The following is a 26477-nucleotide window of genomic DNA, read 5'->3' as shown; positions in this document are numbered from 1 at the left end:
TATAAAGATACATTCTGTCAACAGGTAAAAATATAAAGACTCAGTCTTAGAGGTACGTACTGTCAACAGGTAAAAATATAAAGACTCGATCTTAGAGGACCAGACATTTGTGATTCTAACTGACATACTACAAAAAATAGGCACAAGACAAAAAAAACAATCAGTTCGAATGTAGAGACCCTTGAGAAGGAGACCATAATAATATGAGGCCTGATATTCATGAAACTTTTCTCATGCTTAAACACGAAATCTGTATTCAACCTAACTTTCTTTAAACATTGCTAAGACATCATAAAATATTCTAAAAGAAAACCTAAACATCAAAAATAATATGTCTTTCCAAAATTTCTTCAAATATCACTGAAACAAAAATTAATTCTGGTTTTTCACCAAAAGTATTTGACCTCAAATTTCACAGGTAGGTTCATTCAATGCAGCCCTCATAGGCTATAGGATCTTTTGTGCTGATTATCTCTTCATTGATTACCGATGCATATAGTGATTGGTTAATTCCTATAGGAAGCAAATATAGCATTTACTGACATGTCAATCTCATTCATGGTCTGATTTTGAGCCTTACGGAATTTGTCTAGATGTTGTAATTTGTACGAGTTCCATTTTTGGTAATGTCATGGAGCACTGTTTTGTAACTACAGGGGACAGACCACTGTGAACACCTACACCTTCACCCTGCAACGAAGCAACGAAAACGATGTATTTAACTGTACAGCACGTAACACACAGGCCGCCTTATGGACTTCTGTACAGTATATTAACATCTATGGTTTGTACCTACTTAAACATTTCAGTACCCACACATATGTCTAATATATGTATACTTTTACAATTAAATTGCTATCAGGTTTTTAATTTTTTTTTTTTTTGGTAACATATGAAATGCAAAGCACCCACCAAATTAGCAGATTTGTAAACCAAATTGTTTGAGACATACATTTTGATATTTTGGAAGATAATTCCATGGTAACCATGGTAAACCCTTTACTAGCAAATATGGGTTTGGTATAGTGATATATCGATACCCATGTCCAATCCATCATGTCTCCCAGTTCCTTACCTAAGATATACTGTAGATGTCCATGGTTTAGTGGTCATCTTATTTTACCGCTTTTCGCTCTAGAAGCATTACGCTAAACTATGACTGCTAATTGCACTTTCTATAAGCTATTTTTATATAAAAACTAATTTTGGTGTGCCAATTCATCAATTCCTTAATCTGTTAAAATTTGGAAATGCGCTCAAATTTGAGTGCGCCAAATGAAGTACAGAGGAGCCCACTTATTTGCATATCGGTTATTTGAATATCCCGCTTATTTGCATAAAATTCTCAGGTCCCGATTTTTTTCTTCTTTATCTTTGTATTTTAATCCCGTGTATTTGCATCGACTAAAACACCGACTCCCGCTTATATGCATATAAAAATTCCAAAAAATCGAAAAATTTTAATTGATTTTAGGGTATTTTTGTGATTTTCCCGTAATAAAAGTTTTATGAAAAGTGTTTTTAACTTACATATTGATTCGACACGATGTACAACGTTATCTAATCATTGGTTCCCACTTCGTCAAAACAGGTTATGTTCGATGCATCGATATCGACATTTAGTTATTATCCAGACCATATCAGTAGCATTGTGAAGAAGAATTACTGAATAAAATATTGATATGTCTCATCTTTTGATGAGATTTGTTTATTTATTATAGCATTGATCCAAACCTGACTTGAACACTCGCTGAGGCAGGTTGCGATCGCCATGATTGTTTACTAGGCGCGTTGCATTGTGGGGGCATATGTGTAAGGAACGACAACTCTTTGTGTGTGTGCGCCATTTTCCAAAACAAACCCAAACGACAATGCACATCTCACTGTCATTTAAGACAGTCTATTGCTTAAGCAGTTCATCATCTATGATCAAACAACTAATATACTCATAGCAGGAACAAAACACATCTCAAGACGATAATGAATGTTTATTGAAACGATCACATTGTACATCGTAGTGCCAACCCACGCGTGTATGACCGATTTCGGACCCACAGACTCGGAGTGACAAGTAGCCTAGTAAACGAAGAAGTACAAATGTATATGCAAATATTTGTACATTTACAAAGAATAACAACCCATTTATTTCGTATTTACTCTTATATTTTAAATAATGTTTTTTTTTAAATATGTTTTTAATGCAAATAACGTAAACAATCATATAGCGCCCGTTTTGAGTACCTACCTGACAATCTACATAGTGTATAAGAGGGGCCAAAACCCAACTCCGCCTATACGAATACTCCGGTTATTTGCATATTTTGTCATGGAAAAAGGGCTATGCAAATAAGCGGGTTGCTCTGTACATTTACAGTATCTTGAGAACCCTTCAATGGATTTGGTTCATACTGAATTGCAATTGTATTGTATTACCATTGCTCAAAGTGAAACGGTCAAAGGAGCTGACCCCTTCTTCATGCCATACCTCCTAATGTTACATAATAAGCAGGACATTCATATGTCAAATACAGTCAAGTCTGTGCTTGAGTGACCACATGAATTAAGTGACTCTCTCATATGTGACCACATTTTCCCTAACAATTCTACTGTAAACATGGAAATTTACGCAAGGGGGGAATTTACACTTATTACCAGGAGTCCTTTTGATCGCGAAAATTTCCCCATGCATATTATTTTGATATCAATTTGCGTAAACTCGAATTTAAAATGAAGGTGGATCGATTGTGAAAATTACCCCTACTCGTGTATTTTACATATCAAATTCCAAAGATAACCACATTAACAGAATTTACCACACTAGTTATCTGAACCTGGATTAAGAGACCACCTGTCTTATGTGGTCTTTTTTATTATCTCCCTTGTAAGGTAGCTTGATAGGTTTGACTGTTGCTTTTTAGGTCATCTGACCCGAAAGGTCAGGATGGCCTATAGCCATCATGCTTCGTCCGTCGTCGTGCGTCGTGCGCCGTGCGCCGTGCGCCGTCCGTAAACTTTTCACATTTCAATCTTCTTCTCAAGTTCCACCAGTGGGATTAAGATGAAACTTGCCAGAAATGATCCTGAGATGGTCCTGACCAAGTGTTGTTATTTTTCGGGTTGGTCCGAAATCCAAGATGGCCGCCATAGCCGCCATTTTGAAAACACATTTTAAACTTCTTCTCAAGTTCCACCAGTACTGTTGGGCTGAAACTTGCCAGAAATGATCCTGAGATGATCCCGACCAAGTGTTGTTATTTTTTCTGTCGGTCCGAAATCCAAGATGGCCGCCATAGCCGCCATCTTGAAAAACACATTTTAAACTTCTTCTCAAGTTCCACCAGTGCTATTGAGCTGAAACTTGCCTGAAATGATCCTGAGATGATCCCGTCCAAGTGTTGTTATTTTTTGGGTCGGTCCGAAATCCAAGATGGCCGCCATAGCCGCCATTTTGAAAAACACATTTTAAACTTCTTCTCAAGTTTCACCAGTGCTATTGAACTGAAACTTGCCTGAAATGATCCTGATATGATCCCGACCTAGTGTTGTTATTTTTCGGGTCGGTCTGAAATCCAAGATGGCCGCCATAGCCGCCATTTTGAAAAACACATTTTAAACTTCTTCTCACTTTCCACCAGTGCTGTTGGGCTGAAACTTTCCTGAGATGATCCCGACCAAGTGTTGTTATTTTTTAGATTGGTCTGAAATCCAAGATGGCCGCCATATCACCCATCTTGAAAAACACATTTTAAACTTCTTCTTCAGTTCCTTGGTGCCATTGAGCTGGAAATTGGTGAGGATGTCAAGGAAGGCGAGCCAACATAGTGTTGTTATTTTTTTGGCCTCGTAAAAACTTTGACATGGCAGCAATATGGCGGCCATTTTGTAACATGATTGCGCAATCATGGTTTTCCTGAACAACACCTATTTCAAACTTCCTCTCAAATTCCACCAGTGGAATTCAGCTCTAACTTACCAGAAATGATCCTGAGATGTTCCTTACCAAGTGTTGTTATTTATCGGGTCGGCCAAAAATCCAAGATGGCCACCATGGCAGCCATCTTGAAAAACACATTTTAAACTTCTTCTCCAGTTCCACTGGTGCCATTGAGCTGGAAATTGGTGAGGATGTTAAGGACGGAAGGCCATCAAAGTGTTGTTATTTTTTCGGCCTCGTGAAAACTTTGACATGGCAGCAATGGCGGCCATTTTGTAACGTGATTGCGCAATAATGGTTTTCCTGAACAACACCTATTTCAAACTTTTTCTCAAATTCTACCGATGGGATTCAGCTCTAACTTACCAGAAATTATCCTTAGATGGTCCAGACCAAGTGTTGTTATTTATTGGGTTGGTCAGAAATCCAAGATGGCCACCATGGCCAACAGTGCCACTATATACTTGCTACAGAGAATGCGTACTACAATAATATAAGGGTTTTAATTTAGAGTCAGATGACCGTTAAGGCCCCTGGGCCTCTTGTTTATGTTCACAGCTGTTCCAGGAAATCCAACCATGACTGGCCCAAACACCTTCTATGAAGGGACTTCAAATAATTGGTATTGTCAGGCTGTTGGAGGCTACCCGGCCCCCAGTATTAGTTGGTATCTAGGAGGTGCTTTCCAGACCGGAGGGGGAACCACCGTTGACACAGTCGACAACACCTATACTGTCGATAGCACATTCACTCGTACAGCTCAGGCCACAGATAACGGGAAACTGCTGGAGTGTAGAGTCACTCATAGCACACTAGATCAACCAAAGACTACTAGTAAAACTCTCACCGTCTATTGTAAGTAAAATAGGTTATTACAAATCTAGTGGTAATGTACATAATGGCTGTGTAGCTACAATTAATAATTAATTTGGAGATTGAGGCTACCTCGATACTCCTCCTTCCTTCTCCTCCTCCTTCCTTCTCCTCCTTCCTTCTCCTCCTCCTTCCTTCTCCTCCTCATAGAGAGAGTTATCAAATTTCTAGAAAAATTGGAACCTTGTCATAACTTCATAATTGTGACAGATATTGCATCATAAATGCCACATGTTTTTCTTTTCTCTTGTAATTTGTGAGGAATTGACTTGTTTTTCAACAGCGCCACCGACCGTTACCATAACCCCTAATGTCAGGAATGTACTGTCTGGAAACAGCGTCACACTCATTTGTTCGGTAACTAGCTCTCTGTCCCTTTACACTGTTGCCTGGTACAAGTTGGGAGTAAACACGGCCCTGACCTCTAACACCGTGTATGCAGTAAGTGGAAATTCACTGACAATCCTGAGTGTATCCCAAGAGTATGCTGGAATTTATTACTGCACATCAGCCAATGATGCTGGAACCTCAACACACAGCAATAGCGTACAGGTTGTCCTTTACAGTGAGTAGAATTTAAATCATCTCAATGTTCATATTTCAGCATTAATCTCAAATTCAGCCATAATCTTGTATCAGCTGCAAATAATTAATTTTCAATTGTTTGTACGCAGAATGCGGCTTTCTGATTGGTTGAGATTTTTTTTTCATACCACTATGAATAAAATTCCGAGAATGGCGCGAAAAATGTGACGTCACAATACGACAATTGACCTTGCGTATTGATTTGAGAAAAAGAATCCCATATAAAACCAGTAAAATTGTACATAAAAATGTTTTAAATTAGAAAATTATTTTCAAAAATTAATTATAAGCGTTGATGTCAATTATTTTTTAGTTTCATAGGGGTATGAAAAAAAATTTTGTTTGCAAACATCTGTAAGAATCCGCATAGCAGATTCATACAGTTTGCAAACAAAATTGTTTTGTATATCCCGATGAAACTAAAAAAAATTGACATCAATGCTTAAATGTACGTAATACCAGAGTTATCGACTACCTATAGTGTCTTCATTCCTTGTACGATTTAATCAAACTTAAAAAAAAATCACAAAGGACCATAACATCTCGGAATAGTTCTAGTTTAAGGGTTGGTGGGACAAGGTCAAGGTCAAGGTCATTGTTACTTATTTTAGCCCATCTGGCCTAACGAGCCAAATGAGCTTACACCTTGATTATTATAGGCGTTCGTCATCTGTCTTTCTACCATCCATCAACAACTTTTCCATTTAAATGACTTTTTCTTAATAACCAAGATTCATGATATTTGGCTGATTGGTTTCTTGGGTGAGGCCGACATAATCTGCAAATAGAAAGGACCTTGACCTACAGTACTCCCTCGACCTATCGCCACTCGATAATAGCGCCACCCACGCATACCGCCACCTTGTCCCCTAGAACGGATTTTTGCACTCTTTAATTCCCCCGTTAAGTCCGCCACCCTCGCATACCGCCATCCGCCATATGCTTTCAAGAACAAATGTGCCGAATCATTGTATATTTCCCTCGATTTCACCGCCATGTTTTTATCGCCGTGGAACGCTTTAGTGTCCTATTTTTAGATACTGGTACTCCCCATTCAAGCACAGGTGAAGTTACGCTTCAGTGATTCTATTCGCTGATCGAATCGTCATCGGTATTGGCAAAAGGAATGCTTGTTTTTGTAATAAAATAAGTTATGAATTCTACTCACATTGTGTATGTGAAAGACAGCTGACTGTCCGACAATTTGTTGACGCCGATAAACAGACAGAAATTACCGAAGTGCAGACAGAAAGCGAGATTATTGACTACGTTACCAGTTTTGACGACAGTGAAACGGACCTTAACACTGACGATGACGGTGACGAACCACAACATATTCCGAGCGGAACAGAGGCAAAAGCCACTATAGTAACGGTAATGTGATTTCTAGAAACGTCGGACAAAACAACATAATTAGAAATAAACTCTTGCAGAATGATTTTTAAAAAAAATATCGGAAATTATCACAGACAATAGCGACAAAAGCATATCAGTGATTTTTTTTTTTACCAAACTACAAAAACAATAACCATGTTTAGACACTTTTACTGTTCAGTACCTGAAATTGAAATGTTTGTGTTTTCTGATTTGATCACAATAAAAGAGATTGGAATCCTACATTTTTGTTTTTTCTCAAATTCGATACTACCGCCACCCTCTTTATACCGCCAATTACAACAAGAACAAAAGGTGGCGGTATAACGAGGGTAGACTGTATATTTAAGATCACAGGGGTCTGTTTGTTAAAACATTTAATTGACCTGTTCTCACAAATCACGAGTCCTATAATCATGATGTTTGGCTGGTAGTTTACTTGGATGGACACCCACAGAGTTTGCAAAAGTAAATTGCCTTCACCTTTATTCAAGGTTAAATTTGTTCATACATTTTACAACTTCTCACAAACGGCAGAGCATATAATCATAGTTGGCTGGTAGGTTCCTTTGCTTAAGAGCCCCACAAAGTTTGCAAAAATATGGATCCTGTCAATGCGGGAGACACAATCCCTGTGGGGTCTATACATGTTTGTATTTTGCTATGAAATTAGATCACTTTTCATTTTGTTAACAAATTGTCCTTAAAATTAAGTCCTATAATTGACTATACAAAAATAAAAAAATGGATTAGTGAATTGAGATATTGTGATAACTGGAATTAACCAAAAATAAATTCTATGAAATACAAATTTTATACATGCCGTGAAATTGTGTTTGCTGGAAGGGACTTCAGACATTTGATTTCAATTATCAGTTTTACTATGTAACAGATGTTTTCAACATCATACCAGCTTATTTGTACTAGTATTGGTAGGAATTGACACTGCTATATGATGAAGTTTCAGTCATTTTGGCTCTATACTGTATCTAACTCTCAATTTGATTTGAAAGTTGTTAATATATTGTGTGTCTTTTGTACAAACCCTTGAACTGTAGTGTTGGGAAACAATATAAAAGTCCTCGACTAACAATGCGATTTCTCAAATGATCAATGGTTGATTAGTTATTATAATCAATCAAGTTCAGAACTTGATTATGGTGGATAGGTTTTATCTAGGTTTAGAAATAACATTTTAATGCCTGTATTATATTAATAGTAAATTTAATTACAATTTTGTCCATTTAATTACTTTTGCACCAGTTTGAAGTTAGACATTTTGTTACGATCCCTTTTCATTCATGGTGTTAATATATATAATGTTTCAGCTCAACCAAACAGTGCTACCATCAACCCTACCAGCGTAACGACAAAGCTTGGTGACGACTTCACCGTGACATGTTCGGCCAGTGCTTCTCCTAGCAACAACGCCTTAAGCTACTCATGGAGAGTTAATGGCAATGAAGTTTCGTCCAATGCTGTTTCTGACAGTGACCAATGTCCAGAAGGATGACTCGGGGACATATACTTGTGAAGCCTCAAACTCGTATGGCTCAACTACTGCAGATGTGGTGATAGATGTCCAATGTAAGTACACTCCGACAGAAGCCTATAGAAATAAACGTATGTTTAGCTGTTAATGATGAGATAGTTTTACTAACGCTATAGACAAAGACATTTGACTTCTTTGATAGTCCTTCCTTCAAAATAGCAACAACAATCTTTGTGGTATATTTATGTAATCACAAAAATATAGGGTCATTAGGGTTATCGGAAACAGAGAATTTTAGGCCAAATTATTTAAAGAGGCTTACCCGCAGACGGACCGGTAAACGGCACATCTCCGATCACTAAATAAACTTCAGTACACGTTTCTATGTGACAAAATTAGAGGCTTTCCGACTTTATTTCTTGATAACAATTACTAGAATATGTATTTAAAAGACGTTTTAAAACTCAACCTGAGAGGGAAATGTATGGAATATAACGGCAAATCTTCTTTGTAAATCGCCGCTGCCTTTGAAGTTATCACTGTGCGGCACTATGCACGTGCTTGTTTCTTTGATGTGTCTAATCAAATTAGACTCCACTTTATAGCGGGACTTACTGCGGGTTGCGATTAAATAAATAATATTTAAAAAATGAGGTTTTAATATCACTTTTCAGCGTTTTATAAGGAAAATAAAATGAAAAACTCAACAATTCCAACAATCTGTCATGTGTAAAAAATCTTTTTCTATTAGCCAATTTTTCTGATCTCTCTGCAGACAAGCCCCTTTAATGTCGAATGGCTGTGGTGTGCATGAATAAAATATAGTCATACACATAGAAATTGGTCTCACGCTTTGTTGTCAGTTAATTATGCTCTCATAGACTGCAAATCTATTTCATAATTTTTTATCATGGATTTGACATCCAAATGTATAAACATTTGTAAACACATGTATATAAATATTTAGTCAGCCATTAATCCTCAATGCATTTCTATTTTTAGACCGTATATGGCATAATTAATATAGTTTATACACAACACAACAAACAGTAGAGAAGTTCAAATATGAATGAACCTATAACTTGTTCAGGTTTAATTACTTAAACTTTGGCATTCTTAGGGGCTGCTCATCCTTACAACGAATTACATCAAAACTAATTACAATATTACATAATAAGTTTAACTCCTAACAAGAAAAGGTACACCTAAACAGTTTTAATACTAGCTAGTGATACTAGTGGGGCATGCAACCCCGAGCTTGAGCGATCACAAGCCACAGAGTAAGCAGTTGTTAGCTTATAGCAGGCGGCTCTGCTAAGACTGTTTCAGATGGGGCGACCCCCGAGCTTGGGCGATCCCAAGCTAAGATCGACATAAGATGTACATACGCAAAACATAATATAATGAATTGGGGCAAGAAATTCCTCGAATTACAAGTCCACATCGAAAAAGGTTATATCTGTCATTAATATAAACCCACACTCTCTTTTCTTAAATTGTTAAACCTTCGTCAAAAAGGACGATTACGGTAACTTTAGACTTGTTATTAGAAGTTTAATGATTGGTTGAAATTATTCCTTGTAACATAAGGTTTTAATAATAAATTCAACTTTTTTTTTCTGTAGATGCACCAGAGAGCGCCGTGACACAGTCATCTCAAACGGCAGCTGTAGGTACCACTGTTTCTCTGTCATGTGACACAGATTCCAACCCTGAGCCTACACGCTACGCCTGGAGTGAAGGAAGCACTTCTCTCTCTTTAACTGGCAAAGTCATCTCTATATCGGTGAGTCAAAATTTTTAAACTCCTCGAAATATTTTCTCCCACATTATCAGTTGGTGGGATAATGTAAATCACTTCACTTGGAATTTATTTTTGAATTAATATGTGAGGAGAATCAATTATGAATTCAAAACTTTTGTGATTATTTATACATAAATAACATCTTTGGATGGTGGCCTCATAAAGCTGATATGTGAGTCCAGCAAGGTCAATTCCTCTAGTAGCTCATCATTCGAGAATTTAAAGTCACTTAGAGATCAGCGTTTCATGAAATTCTGCACATGTATTCAAGAATATGTCTGAAGAGGAAAGTCCGCCAAATGCAGTATTCATGAAATATAAGTGCATTACAGTATTCAAATCAACCTTCATCAGCCAAGTGTCATATTATTTCATTTGTCCATCCGTCTGGAATTCAATATTTCATTTGTCCATCTGTCTGATATTCATTATTTCATTTGTCCATCTGTCTGGATTAAAGACACAATCTTCTCCATACAACACTAAAAAGGTCTTTTCATACAAATCTCAAGAAACATTTAGGTCACCTGAGACAATATTTCAATCAACTAATTTTTATTGCCTTTTGTCCTGCGTCTATAACAGTTTTTCTAAAAACAAAAACCAGGGCCAATTTCACTGAAACAATGCTGAAATGTTTCATGGCTAAAGGTCAACCAAAATTGTGAATTATATCTTCCCAACCCCTATGGAGCCTGAGGGGTTGGGGCAAAAAGTGGTCTAATTGACTGAAATTTTGAAAATCTTCTTATGTAGAATCAAATACTATTCATAGATGGAAGTGTCTAAAGAGAAATCACATTTTGTACTTTCATTTGTTGAATCAATTCCGTTGGAATCAACTCAGCCTTGGTTACAATTTTCAGTATAGGAATGTAGTTTGATGGTATACGGTATGTACATTTTTGCCTTGACTGAACTCATGGGTCAAAAATGGTCAAACTTACAGAAATTTCTAAAATATTCTTCCCAATACCCATATAATATAATAGAATCAAGTTTACTCTTCAAAGATGGAAGGATCTAAAGGTGTTTTGCCAAAATTGTGAATTTCATGACCCTGGGGTCCCCCTAGGGAGGGGGTTAACTTTATTACTATCATATAGGATTATATGAGGAAATCACATTTAATTGTCATAGAAAATAATACAAGCTTGGTTCCAATTATCAGTATATATGGAGGGAAGTTTGATAGTATGTAGGCCAATACTGGACCCCAGTGTCATATAAACCGCTTCACAGTTTACTTACAATACAATATTTGTTATATCTCTGTGATATAAAAATAAATATGCAATTAAATCCGAAATAGCTGCTCAGATAAGACTCACAAAACTTCTTTTTCAAATTTTATCAATCTTAAAATGATTTACAATGAATCTGACACAGCTAAAATGAAATATATTAAATTAATAACTTGTTAAATTTCCTTGTACCAGGTGGAGTCTGGCAGTACAACATACACCTGTCGGGCCTCTAACTCTGTTGGTGAGTCCGGAAATATTGACTTTTTGGTTACTGGTACATCATCAGACACAGGATCCGAGCCAGGTTTGTACTCTAGTCCATACTTATATATATATGTAATACAACAACAAACGTTTTACCATAAGGTGTTTGATATGTAACTGAACAGGGCTTTTTCTCACTGGTTTGGGAAGGGTCCTTTTTGTCTCAGTTTGTGAAGAAAATTGGTGAATTGGGAAAGATTTTTTCAGGAGTAAACTGCAAATTTTGGGAATTTGGCTTTAAAATGAAACAATTCCAGTTGGGAATTAGGACCATCAACGGCCCCAGGAAGCCCTCAGAAAAAGCCCTACTAAATAAGCTTGCAGACAACCCAGCCCACCTTAAATGTAGCACAACTGCCTGTCCCAGGGAGAAAGCAGACTTGTAAATCTACCAGATCATGGACAAGACAAATCTAACCAAAGGGGGATATACCAGACCCCACCATTGAAGCCCCCTCACGTCACCTACACACAGTGTTTCGTTTGTCTGGAGATCTCTTCCTACATTGTCAATGGATTTCTTTATAATGTAATAGGCCTGTTATGTAGTTGTGTTTCCCTGAGTAGCAATTGGATTCAACTATTTTTACAAAAGTTTTTATCCTTTGTTTATTTCATTATTTGATTTTTGTCCGGAGTTCTCTCCCCTATATATTTTTCAGCTGATCTTCTTAAAACATAGTAGGCATGATAATCATGATATCTTGCCGTGTTTCCCTGAAATATTTTTAGTAACAAGAAACATATTCAATTTCAATAAAATAAATTCATTATTTGAATTTTAAAACCTGAAAATAAACAGAATTGCAATGTAAACATTTGAGATTTCCGACCCATTTTTTTTAACATTAAACATTATAAAAACTATTTTTTCAGATACAGGGGCTTCTACTGGAGATACAGGGACAGGTCTGTCTGTAGGAGTCATCGTCGCCATTGTGTTGGGTATCCTCTTCATCCTCTTCATCATCATCCTCATCATTGTGTGCTGTATATGCTCAGGTCTGTATAAGTGTTTTATTCATGTCCTCAATTCTATTATCTGTAAGCTTTAGTGTATTTTTCAGGCAAAATGGCAGGTGTCAAGTAGGCGAGACAATTGGGGTTTAATTTTGGGATTTCGATAGATTAAGTTACAGGGGTGGGAGTGAGGGCTGCAGTGGCTGAGTGGTTAAGGTGTCCAAACACTTTATCACTAGCCCTCCACCTCTGGGTTGCGAGTTCAAAACCTTCGTGGGGCAGTTGCCAGGTACAGACTGCTAGGTACTGACCGTAGGCCGGTGGTTTTTCTCCAGGTATTCCAGCTTTCCTCCACTTATAAAACTTGACACATCCTTAAATCACCCTGGCTATTAATAAGATGATAAACAAAATAAACCAAAGGTGTGGGGGTTATTTCCACAGGGTTTAATCTAATGATTTTGATAGGTATGTTATAGGCATAGGGGGTGTTTCTGACTGCATATGTCTTCCTCACCAATTCCACAATATCACACACATAATAAAATAATACACAGTCAGGGTGTAATTTTTGTGGCCAAATGGTTCTATTCCATGTAAAATTCCACAATCACAGAGACATATATTATCATTTATGTTCACATGACTCTTTGTTGTTTAATGTCACACTAATTTTTATGACATCTGACACAGGAAGCTGTAAAAAGAAAGATAAGAAGAAAAGTCGAATCACTCCTAAACCGCTGCCTGTTGAGAAACTTAAAGAACAGCCTGCCTATATTGAAACCTCCACTCCCAGATACAAAGCAAGGCCGTACAGGTAAGCAAATTGTTTATAATCTGATATATCTTCAAGTTAATGGAAGTTTATGGGTATACTAATCTGTCCTCCACTACGAACCCAGGGAACTTAATTGGATTGTGTATATTGTCTGTCCATCATTCAACCATCCTAATCTCCGTATATCCCACCATCCTAAGAATCCATCCCACCATCCTTCTATCCCACCATCCTTCCATTCCACCATCCTTCTATCCCACCATCCTTCTAGCGCGCCAGCCTGCGAGCCCACCAGCCGGCGAGCCCACCAGCCGGCGAGCCACACCCGCCAGGCCACCTAGCCGGCAGCACAAGCCGGCGAACCACACAGCGGCCAGCCCACCAGGCCGGTAGGCACCAAGCGGCCAGCCACCGGGCCGGCCGAAGCCAAACCCAGCAGGCGAGCCCACAAGCCGGCGAGCGCACCAGCCGGCGAGCCCACCAGCGGCGAGCGCACCAGCGGCGAGCGCACCAGCACGGCGAGCGCACAGCCGATAGCCACAGCGGCAGCCACCCAGCCGGCAGCCACCTGCCGGCGAGCACCAGCCGGCAGCCCACCAGCCGGCCACCCACCAGCCGCCCGAGCCCACCAGCCGGCGATGCCCACCAGCCTGTCCACCAAACCGGCAGCACCACCAGCCGGAGCCACCAGCGGCGAACCACCAGGCGACCCAGCCACCGCGACCCGCACCAGCCGGCGGCGAACCAGCCGGCGAGCCGACCAGCCGGCGAGCGACCACCCGGGAAGAGCCACCAGCGGCGAGCCCACCAGCCGCGAGCCCACCAGCCGGCAGACCACCAGCCGCGAGCCACCAGCCGGCGAGCCACCAGCCGGCGAGCCACCAGCCGGCGAGCGCACCAGCCGGCGAGCCCACCAGCCGGGAGCCACATCCGGCAGGCACCAGCCGGCGAGCCACAACCCGTCAGACACCACATCCGCAAGCCACCCAGCCGGCAGCCACGATTAACCGCGACCAGTCCGGCGAGCCGACCACCGGACAGCCACCAGCCCGATGCCAACACCCGGCGAGACCACCAGCCGGTCGAGCCAAACCAGCTCCCACAGCGAGCCACCACCAGCAAGCGAGCCAACCAAGCGTGCAGCCCACCAAGCAAGCAGCCACCACCGGCGAGCCCACCAGACGGCAACCAGCCACCATCCAGACGAGCCCACCGCAGCGAGACACAGCCGCGAAGCACCAGCCGCATGAGCGCACACAGTGACTCAGAACGCCAGCAACATCCCAGCCCACAGCCGCTAACACCCACAAACCTTACCACCAGCTCAGCCACAACACAGCCGAGCCACATCATGAAATCGAGCACCAAAGCCGCGGCCCACAATCCTCTATCACAACGTATTCTTACATCCAATCCTTCTACCACCATATCTATCCCCCCAAATCGATAAGCTCATACATCCTTCCCACCAACGGCCTAATCTATCTCACCATCCTTATACCACCACCTATCCACGTCCTCTATCCCACATCCACATCCTTCTACCCACCATACTTCTATCCCACCCTTTCTATCCCACCATCCTTCTATCCCACCATCCTTCTATCCCACCATCCTTCTATCCCACCATCCTTCTATCCCACCATCCTTCTATCCCACCATCCTTCTATCCCACCATCCTTCTATCCCACCATCCTTCTATCCCACCATCCTTCTATCCCACCATCCTTCTATCCCCACCATCCTTCTGTCTAACCATCCTTCTATCTCACCATCCTTCTATCCCACCGTCCATCTATCTCGCTGTGCTTCTATCTCAGTGTCCTAATCTATCCCAACGTCCCAAACCCTCCCTCCTTTTCCCTACCTTTCTGTACACTGTCATGAACTTAACTGCATAAAGATATAGTTTAAACCAAACATTTTATTTCTAATAGCAATGGTTTGGAACCCTCAATTGTGTCACGGAAGCATGTTGATGTGGACATGGAGAGCTCTGATGGGTATGGCTATGGTGTGGTACACGGCGGCAACTACCCTCCTGAAACATTCAGGTAAATATATCAGAAAGTTACAGGTGGTATACAGGTGTATGGTTTAGACAAAAATTAAAGGTGGTATACAGGTGTGTGGTTTACATACAGGTTACAGGTGGTATACAGGTGTGTGGTTTATACACACATTACATGTGGTATACAGGTGTGTGGTTTATACACAAATTACATGTGGTATACAGGTGTGTGGTATACAGGTGTGTGGTTTATACACAAATTACAGGTGGTATACAGGTGTGTAGTATACATACAAATCACATGTGGTATACAGGTGTGTGGTTTACACACAGATTACAGGTGGTATACAGGTGTGTAGTATACATACAAATCACATGTGGTATACAGGTGTGTGGTATACAGGTGTGTGGTTTACACACAGATTACAGGTGTATACAGGTGTGTTGTTTACATACAGGTTACAGGTGGTATACAGGTGTGTGGTTTACATACAGGTTACAGGTGGTATACAGGTGTGTGGTTTACATACAGGTTACAGGTGGTATACAGGTGTGTGGTTTACATACAGGTTACAGGTGGTATACAGGTGTGTGGTTTACATACAGGTTACAGGTAGTATACAGGTGTGTGGTTTACATACAAGTTACAGGTGGTATACAGGTGTGTGGTATACAGGTGTGTTGTTTACATACAAGTTACAGGTGGTATACAGGTGTGTAGTTTACAGGTTTGTGGTATACAGGTGTGTGGTATACAGGTGTGTGGTTTACATACAGGTTACAGGTGGTATACAGGTGTGTGGTTTACACACAAATTACATGTGGTATACAGGTGTGTAGTATACAAAAGGTATACAACTGTGCGGTATATATTCCTTATGATGGTCACAGACTGTCCTTTGAATGTCCCCATTCCCAATGTTGTAGGAAAGACAACGGCACCTTGACAAACAGCCTAACAATTATACATATATAATTGAGAACTTCTCTGAGATGGTTATGTTGCTATGATAAAGTGGTATATAAAACTGCAGACTTCAAAATCTCTGCTTATGACAAAGGCACCTTTGGAAACAGCCTAACATTTCTCTCAAAATCAAAAAAAAAAAATCAAAATTCAAAATCTCTGCTTATGGTGACAAAAACTTAACTTTTAAGATATAAGTTTGTGTATCTATGGGTTACCATTCTTATGTATACACTATCAACATTACGAGTTGGTCTGAGTTACTTTGTATAATGATATATGTTGACTGTATTGAAGGGTTTTCTGGTCTGTCAATACCTATATTTCTCATGATGACGCTCATAAAGCCACATATTCACCTCATCAAGTCAGTTATTAATAGATATTTATATGTATACAAAGATGAATTTTTGTAGATATTTATGCTTGATTCTGCCATTTAAGGTTCTGTTGATAGTCAGTTTTAAAGAGATATCAGATATTCAGAGTTTTGAGTTTAATTTGCTGGTAACAATATAACATCTCTTTCTAGGAGTACAACATCTCGTTTCCTCCTGAGAGCACCACCTACCGCTGTGGAGAGCGAAAACGGAACAATCATGTATGTTTATAAGTTTTTGCCAAACATTTCTATACTAATTAAAATGACCTTTTTTATCAAAATATGAGATAAACAATGTGTTTTTTTCTCCATTATAAAAGTTTAAGCTAATGCTACAAAAGGATTATGTATTTCTTTCAAAGTAAATACATTGTATTGTAATTTACTCATAATTTGAAAACCCTTTTTAAAAAAAAGATATGTTTGCAGATAATTTTTCGGTATTTTTTGCATGGATAATATAATGGTTTTTACTATTTACAGATCTGTATATGATGACAGCAATCATCAGATGTCAAAACGTAAGCGACCCGTCCACCTATCAAAGGAACATACCTACGCAGAACTCGAGCACTACCCGTCGTAAAGAACGACGACGACGCAAAAAGAAGCGTCACCACAAACGTGAATCGGGAGAAGGAGAAGAAAGTCCGCCAAGGAAGGAAAGAAGAGAGAGGGACGAATCTGAACATAGGGATGGCAGTCCGAGAAGGAAGGAACGAAGGGAAGAGTCAAGTCATAGGAGGACAAGGAGAGAAAGAAGGGAGGAAGAAACTGAGGATCTCGGAGAGCATGGTTATATAAGTGAAGGAAGTCCAGAACACAGTCGACATAATCTGGTTACAGAATAGTAGAGACAAAACGACATCATAAAAATAGGAGTATTCTTATAGTCCAGTATATATATGTGATTTGGAAAAGGTCCTCGGCTTTTGACAGAAGTTAATTCTGGAAATGTTGTGATGTTATTTATATCATCCCACACTTACGCAAAACTCAAGCATTTTTACAATTGAAAAAAGCTACGGCGTCAGAAAAAGGAGTGTCACGCATGGATCAATAAGGAAAACATGGTGAAAGTAGGTCAAGCTACCATGTTGATTTCTTTTTCTTAGGAATCCTAATTTAAGAAGTAGGTACCTGTATGTGAAATGATATAATTTTCTGTAATGGATGGAAATTAGAGGTGCATAAGTTTGTGATAGTTTATTTTGATATATTTTGAGCTGTGATATTATAATATTGCTGTAAATGTGTGATACAGTTTTGTAAATATTTTGTGACACAACTTTTTTTTAGAAGTAAAGAATTCAGACACACAATGTACATTAAGATATGCTCACCAGGAATCTTTACTGACAGCCTGTTAAGTGTAATGTTAACATTATTTATTTTACAATAATTGTAAAACAAGTCATACAAACTTATATTAATCACACTTGTTGGCCTGAATGAGGTGGTTTTACTTTGGGAGGAAACCAGAGTACCCAAAGTTAACCCACGTGGTCGGGCATGAGAAGACCCCGTAAGTTTTCATGTCCGATCGGGATTAATGTACTAGAAATGTATTTGTTATGCTTAATTAACCCTGTTTACCAAGGAAATTATTTTTGTATTCTTTTTCTATTGTAATTGTTCAGTAAACCAAACCAATTTTATTGTCATTCTTTACTATTGTAACATATATTAAATAAGATAAACAACATTTCATTGTGATAATTAATTTAATTTTAATTGGTATAAAACTTCATTCATGTCTGTTAGTTTTGGGTGACCTTATATTATGGTGTTAATTAGACATCATTCTTGTTTTTGACATTAAAGTTATAACTCTCCTTATAATGGGTATTTAACAATGATACCCATTGCAAAAAGAATTGTGATGCTACAGTGAATATAGAAATATCAAAATTACATGCATTTTGACTGATTTTCAAAGAACTTTTATGACTTTTTTTCAATGGATTTTCTTGAAATTTGACAAACCTGTTGAGAATTATTTGTATTTAATAAATTTCCTCTAAAATTCACAAACTTGTAGAGAAAAATTTGCATCTTCCTCTGATAATTTTTGTACAGAAATTATTTTCTTTACATAAAATTTTAGCAACATCATTATTAAGTAAGAATAAAGAACAACTAAATGTCATATGTTTATCTCAGTGCATGTATTCTTCTATTTCTGGAAACTAAACATGGAAAAATATGTAAAAATTATTGAATGGAAGAGCAAAAAATATTGTTTGCTAGTGTAAGGAATTTCAAGAAAATCCATTGAAGAACAAAGTCATAAAATATCCAATGAGAAATTGTCAAAATTGTTAAAATACAACATGTCCCAATACTTTATAAGTGTCTCTATATAGGCCTATTACATTTTCTTATACCTACATTTGCAAAATGATATTACATAATCGCAAAATTGATAAAGACCTTTGCAAGTTTAGAAATTAAATATCATTACAAGTGAACTTCATGGTCAACCTAGCCTAATATTTAAATAGTGTATATTATTAACTTAGAAATATTTACATGTAATCAATAACTGTGCTGTTTTTTCTTTATTTATTTGAATTAAACTTCCTTGTAATTAATTGATTATTTCAATGTTTTATTGGATGAGTGTCCAAAACCTTTTTGAACATGTGAGTTTTTTTTTAATGTTTACCTATTGTGAGGCAATGTATGACATTCTTATAATCAAATTTATCTTTATCAATCAAAATAACTCTACATTAGAACTATTTCTTCATTTATATGTTTAAATTATTTCATCGTAGAGTTTTTAGAAAATTGATTTTGACCCGAGATATGTAACCCACTCATACACACTTAATAATTAATGGAAAAAAAATGTTGAAAAGATATTGAAAATAACATGTACCTGGAATACAAAAATATACTGGTTAAATCTATGAAGATGATAAGTTTTTTTTCCTTTTTTTTTAATTTTTTTTTATTTTTGAGTTTATGAATTTATTTTTAACCTGTGAAGTTAATTTCACATGATTTTATTAATACTCTTATTTCTAAAATATGAACATCTAATTATTTTTGTAGTAAATAAATGATTATACTTTCTGTCTAAAAACTTTTCTTTTAAATTGTGTTTATTTGGTCCAATACAGGCCCTTATGATGTTTCGACCGGATATCAATGCCAAGATGTTGTCTGGATTCCTGTAGTGAAGATATTCATTTAGATTTCAAATATTCATTTAGATGAATCTTTCATTCATTATTTTATATAATATATAGATTCCATATTACCAGATTTTTTTATTATTTAAAAATAGGAAAATTTTATCAATCTCCCCCAGAATGTTTTGAGATCCCCTATACATGTATAAGCTACCGTAAGGTACCAACATTTTATTTGTTAATTCTAATGCAAATAAAAAGAACACTTGAAATGGTTAGAAGTTTAACTGGAAAGATAAAGGGAGACAATTCTGGGAAATTTAGTTCAAAACAACAAGTGAAATCCTATTCTCAGCCCAATCATCTCCCTACCTTAACACTAGTAGCATAAAGGGAAGGAACTCTGATAGATCAGAATGTTGGATCCAGAATTTATCAAATTCAATTTTAAGAAATGGAAGTTAAACAATTTTCGAGAATCAGTTGACATTTGACCAGAGTAACAAAATGGTTGCTATAATGTTAATATATTACTTATGAAATGATAATGAATATTGAATATATGTATAATTTAAGCTTGAATATTGATCTATAAGCAGATTTCTTTTGGGATAACTCAATATATTTACTTTAAGGTAAAAAAAAATGCCTGCTTTGAAATTAAAGTGCTATGGGTTGACAGTGATAAGGGAACTAAGGTTAGATATTTAGTAGTAGTTGTTTGGGCAGGATAATACAATTATTATATTATCCTTTGTTGTAGTTAATTTACAATAGATCTTAGGTGCTACGCAAAGAGAAATTAATATGTTTTTGTTATACTTACTGTGTGTGGAATGGCCGTAGAATTCAGTGATCTTCCTGTGGGTGTAGGAATCAGTTTTATGACCATTCTACATCGCTAAGTTCAGTGCCATTAACCTATACTGTATATTATACTGATAATTAAATGAAATTTTCTAGAAAAAAAAAATCACAATTTGATATGTTACACAAGTTGGGATCCTAGTAGAGTAATCATGTTTTTGTTTTACAACATTTGGTATTGTATACTCGATTTGTTTTTTATTGATAGATACAGTCTCATGTTTCATATATATACAGTTGTGTATGTCATTTATTATGAATATCATGAAGACAAAACTTATTTGTACATTGATAAATGAAAGCAATGGTTTTTTCAGAAAAAAAATCTTTATATCAGTGACCGAGATGGAGAACTTATCTATGAATTGTATATCATATACAGTGGTGTACTTCGCTGTTAGATGAACTAATGTTTCAGTACCACATATCATTGACTGAATATGGTGTACTTCGCTGTTAGATGAACTAATGTTTCAGTACCACATATCATTGACTGAATATTTCAAAAAAGATCATGTATATATTTATCTGAATTTTGGGAAATAGGTGGGATTTTTTGTTTGATATCTGTTGAAACAAAAACGGTATATTCCTAACTGTTTCCCGGGTTCTATATTTAGATTATGTTGATATTATCATTTTAATATGATGCTATTATAACTCTACAGTAACAATGAGAATGATATTCTATTGCTCTTAGATTCTATTGTTCTTCCTTCCGTCCATTTATAATTTACTGTTTGAACTTATATCATTTAGAAAATATATTTGTTATACTACATTTTTACTGTATTTGTAAAACTTGATGTGATTGGACAAAAAATCTACCGGTATGTAGTTCATGTGTGAGTCTTTTTGATTGGCTGACAGAGGGAACATATGCTGCTCATTTTGTATACAGTATTATATTCACATTGCTGAATCTCATAGTGGAAAATGATACAATGTAACTGTTTCACAAGAAAATAATTTCATCAATACTCGATACACAGGAACTTGTCACAAATTTCCAATTAACCAACGGTCTGTATATGTTTATTATATATTGAAGGCGGGTTGTGAATTTTTACCAAGTCCCTGTGCCCTAAAGCGTTTTAGATTCTCAAGTTTTATCCCTGTCATCTGACCATAGAGGCTGAATTCTCCCTTGTGACAAGTTGTCTGTTGTATCATGCAGGGAAATTACATTGTTACTTCTTTTTTCATTCTAGCTAGGATTTCGCTTTTATTTATTCATTTTGATAGATAGTTTTGTTTTAAAAAGTATTACGCATTATACCAAGAAACTGTAAAAACTTAGTCCATAGATTTACCTGAAATATCACAGTTTAATAAAGAGATATTTTATTCCAATCAGGCTTTTAATAATCAAATAAGAATAATATGTCACTTTTTGGAGAATTTTCATGTTTTGTTTTTGTTTTCTTAATATTCCACTCATTGAGAGTACTTCTGAACCCTCCATCTTTCCGCATTGTCCTGAGCATCAGATTAAAGGGAGGTAATTCCTACCTTTGATTGTTGAATGCATTATCGATTTGAAACTTACAGACCACTGTGTAACACTTAGTATATAAAAAGTAATACAGATCCAAACATGTATTTGAATTTGAATTTTCCAGTTTTAAGAATGATGTTGTATTACATACATCAGTTAGCATTGTTATTTCCTTTAAATGGATGTTATATCCTTACAAAGTTATTGAATAGTTCTGCACTGTTAAATGTGTTATTTCATTGATTAGAACACATATATTTTGAGGATTTATAAAATGCCTTTGTGCTGATGTTTGAATTTTTTTTTTCATTTAAAATGTTAAGTGTTTAAAATAAGTATCTTTTTAGTTTGAATGAATTTTGTAAATTTCTGTTGCATTTGTATGAAAATATATTGTGCTATAATTATGAATTATAGACCTTAGGTGAGGTCAATATGGTGTTATACCAACCTGGTAGAATCAAATATTAACCGACGAAGAAACACGAGGTCAGTATTATAAATTCTACCAGGTTTGTATAATACCATATTGACCGAATCAAAGGTCTTCAATTTTTATATTGGATCTGAAATTTTTTTGCAAAAGGCTGGAGTTGCATTATATTTATCATGTTTATGACCTCATAACCATTGTGACATACTTTTATAATACATCTTACTGGAGGAGTCTCGGCTGAACACCGGTGGCCACACTGCTGAAAGGTTAGAGCGCTGATCTAGAATTTGGAGGTCTGAGGTTCGAGTCCTGGCCTGGCTGTTGTTACTTTCCTTTCCAGTTATATTTGTTGATTATGTACAGATACATGATTTATTCAGTTTTCAATGCATCAAAATAAGAACGATATGCCAGTAATTTTCAAAATTACAAAATATATAGGGAACTTATAATGATAATAATACTTTGAAGTTCTTACATACTGTTATATCACATCATTATTTAAAAGAAGTCTCTAAGTCGTTCACAAATTATTACCCATGATAATTGGCCTTTAGGAACCTGCCATCAATGTCTTTCTCAACTCCCTGGGGATTATGAAGCTGGAGCTGCCATTTCAGTGCTAACAGCTTTACACACGACATTTCCTGTACTGCCTTATCACATACTCAAACACTGAGTCTACTGGAAACTCAGCTGAGTAAAGTATCTTGTTCCAGGATACAACACACTGTGCCTATGCCAGGACACGAACTAGCGACCCTTCAGTCTCCCTCGTGTCCTACCACTATTGGCCACTGGGCCTCTGACTGATCTGTGATATTACTCTCTTTATTTGGCAATTCTAGAAATAGTGTTCATTAACCATTGTATACCTGTATATTCTTTAGAACATTTTTCTATAGGAAGCATTTCTATTTTTATTCAAAAAGTTTTTGATAATTTTGCTTGTTATATTATTGTTTATGTTAATATCAAGGCTAAAATATTCTCATTTCTGTAGCCTACATCTTATAAACCCTACCTTTCCTTTATAAACTAAGATTAAAGTTGAACTATTTTGCAGATTTAAAATTCAGGATAATCAATTTACCATCCTAGATTTAAGAGGTTTTAGAAGTCGTATAAAACTTTCCATGAGATTTGGAGTATCAAAACCATCCATGTACCATATATTGTTCAACAGCCATCCCCCTTTCAAACCTGATAATGAAAACTCATATTTGTGAATTTGAAAACATGCTCTCAGGTGTGTATGTACCATGTTCTAAAGCCCTGATGTTTTTTATTGCTTGGCTTAAGGATTGAAGACAAATTTTAATGAACAATTAATATGCCTTCTGAGGAAAGGACTTTATTTATATTCCTGTTATCTCTTCATTCTTTATATCTTTGATAAATAGATATTTTAAAATGAAATAATTCCGTCCAAAGAATCTTGAGAAAATAGTCTACCTCCAAATCATAGACTTCAGAAAGCTGTCTCATTTTTGTTATAATCTTACCTGTACTTGTGGGGATCTCTACTGATAATCAGAGATGTCAAAAATACTGGGTTCTCTCCCTTTATCTATCAGAAAAGATTCTATAAACTTGATAATGTTGATGATGTTTTTACTTTTAATTTTTGTTTTGGGGATAAAAGATTTAGATTTTATGTCCATGTCATCAAAAACAGATTACACATGTGCATTGTTGTTTAAAAATATTTCTTAGATTATAATATTAAAGTTCCTTTTGTACCTGTAATGAATTTGATATTTCTTTATAATTTGATCTTGTTGGTAAGAAATATTTTCATTTGACTTTAAGGGGCATTCCTTCGTTCAGACATCAGAAACATGCACAATTTCTATTAATGGAATCTATGTCCGAACGATAATTACCGGTATATGAGTGTTTGTGCCTACAAGTAATGGAATAAACACTGAAATGCACAGGAAAAAGTGTATCATATACAAATACTGTATGTCTTTGTGGCAATTAGTGATACTTCGGGTCGAATTAAGAATTTTCAGGACTTAATACTTGAAGAACTTTGGTTAACTTGAGCGTAAAACTGACGTATTAATGTAAAGGTTATAACTTTTACTATTTGGAAGAAATACATAATTTCGAGTAAGTTTGATTTTGACGACCTAAACTTTATTCAAACAAAGGAATGCCCTTTTAAACATTTACGTTATGAGCCCATAATGTAAACAATGAGGTCGCTTTGTTTAACGTTGGTTTTCATTGATGGGTACAGGGTAACAATTTTCAAGTGTCCATCAATAAAAGGTGGATTTCCACAAGGATTGTATATAGTAAATTAAAATATTGAGGATTGACTTGAATATATGTTTATGTTATGGAGCTATAAAACAAAAAAACTGAGTGTATTCTCATCATAAACTTATATACACACTTACTTAGGTGTTTTTTGTACTATATCTCTATACAGTAACATAAAAAATATACTCCTTAAATAACTTGCAGATATTGATGATTATAGTATTTGATTTACATGTTATTACAGGATACAAATGGGGCCGCGGTGGCCGAGTGGTTAAGGTGTCCCGACACTTTATCACTAGCCCTCCACCTCTTGGTTGCGAGTTCGAAACCTACGTGGGGCAGTTGCCAGGTACTGACCGTAGGCCGGTGGTTTTTCTCCGGGTACTCCGGCTTTCCTCCACCTCCAAAACCTGGCATGTCCTTAAATGACCCTGGTTGTTAATAGGATGTTAACAAAAACAAACAAACAAAAAGGATACAAATTTCCACCAGTTGATTTGTACATTAATTTATGGGAATAAGATATATGCTGCAGAATGCATGTTATAGTCAAAATCAAAATTAACTAAAAAAATTACAAAACGAGGACACAATATGAGCAAAGAATACATACCCGGTATTTATAGAGACACTTGGGAAATTACAAGGAAAAGAATAAGACTTGGTGTTCAGGAAGAGTGTCTTCTGTTTCATTAACAACACCCGTCATACAAATCTAGGCCACGACGACACCCGTCATACAAATCTAGGTCACGACGACACCTGCCATACAAATCTAGGCCACGACGACACCTGCCATACAAATCTAGGTCACGACGACAACCCCCATACAAATCTAGGCGAGAATCTAAAATAAGTACTATTATACAGAAGACATGTTTTAATATGCATTAGACGTGTATTTTAATTGATGGCCAAAAGACATGTCTTTCTTTGCATTCTCCTAAATAAAGATTAGTGTTCTAAGACACTTAAAATACATGTATAACCTATTAAAAACAATGTTCATTTCCGGTCATTAGCTCTGAATTTCCCCTACAATATACAAGTTTGACTAGTAATTATCTCCCTTGAATTGTAAAGTACATGTAATAAGCAAACATGCTATATTACTAACATCGTTTGATTTGTAAATTTAACACAAAGTTTGAGCTCTATGGCAAAAAAATCCAAAATCCCTGCAAGGAATCAAGGAAAAAATAAATATATTTCTAAGTGATAATTTTAATAAAACCAGTCTTTAAAGATTATTTTGCTATAAAGAGTTATCTATACGAGAGTGGTTGTCTTTAGAACATAAATATTTAATGAAATGAAATCTGTTTATTAACGTCTTCACAAAGAATTATTAACATCTTCACAAAGCAAAGTAAAGACAACTTACCTAACTCCAGACTTACATAGCTATCATGTTCTAAAGTATTGTAGGTGTCTGTTAATACACACTAATTCTGATCAACACTATAAAGATTTATGATGTGTTGATTGATCAATACTCTTGTAAATAAAAACTACTTCTCTAAAAGTACGAACCAGAATATAACCAAATCACGGTTTTATCATCCTTTGATCATACCGACCACAC

At 36.6% G+C, this 26477-nt stretch overlaps 1 protein-coding gene across 1 annotated transcript; it reads left to right on the top strand.

Moving 5' to 3' along the window:
• Positions 1-662: 662 nt before the first annotated feature.
• On the top strand, positions 663-24364 carry LOC117340874 (carcinoembryonic antigen-related cell adhesion molecule 1-like). Its single transcript, XM_033902650.1, has 11 exons — positions 663-784; positions 4493-4789; positions 5091-5372; positions 8095-8353; positions 9884-10044; positions 11502-11613; positions 12450-12575; positions 13227-13353; positions 15252-15368; positions 16825-16893; positions 17158-24364. The coding sequence occupies exons 4-11, from the start codon at positions 8221-8223 to the stop codon at positions 17258-17260; spliced, it is 948 nt and encodes a 315-aa protein (XP_033758541.1). The 5' UTR covers positions 663-784; positions 4493-4789; positions 5091-5372; positions 8095-8220; the 3' UTR covers positions 17261-24364.
• The last annotated feature ends 2113 nt before the right edge of the window (positions 24365-26477 follow it).

The sequence above is a fragment of the Pecten maximus genome, chromosome 13 (assembly GCF_902652985.1).
Source record: "Pecten maximus chromosome 13, xPecMax1.1, whole genome shotgun sequence".
NCBI classification, from domain to species: domain Eukaryota; kingdom Metazoa; phylum Mollusca; class Bivalvia; order Pectinida; family Pectinidae; genus Pecten; species Pecten maximus.
This window is presented reverse-complemented; position numbering and strand designations above follow the sequence as displayed.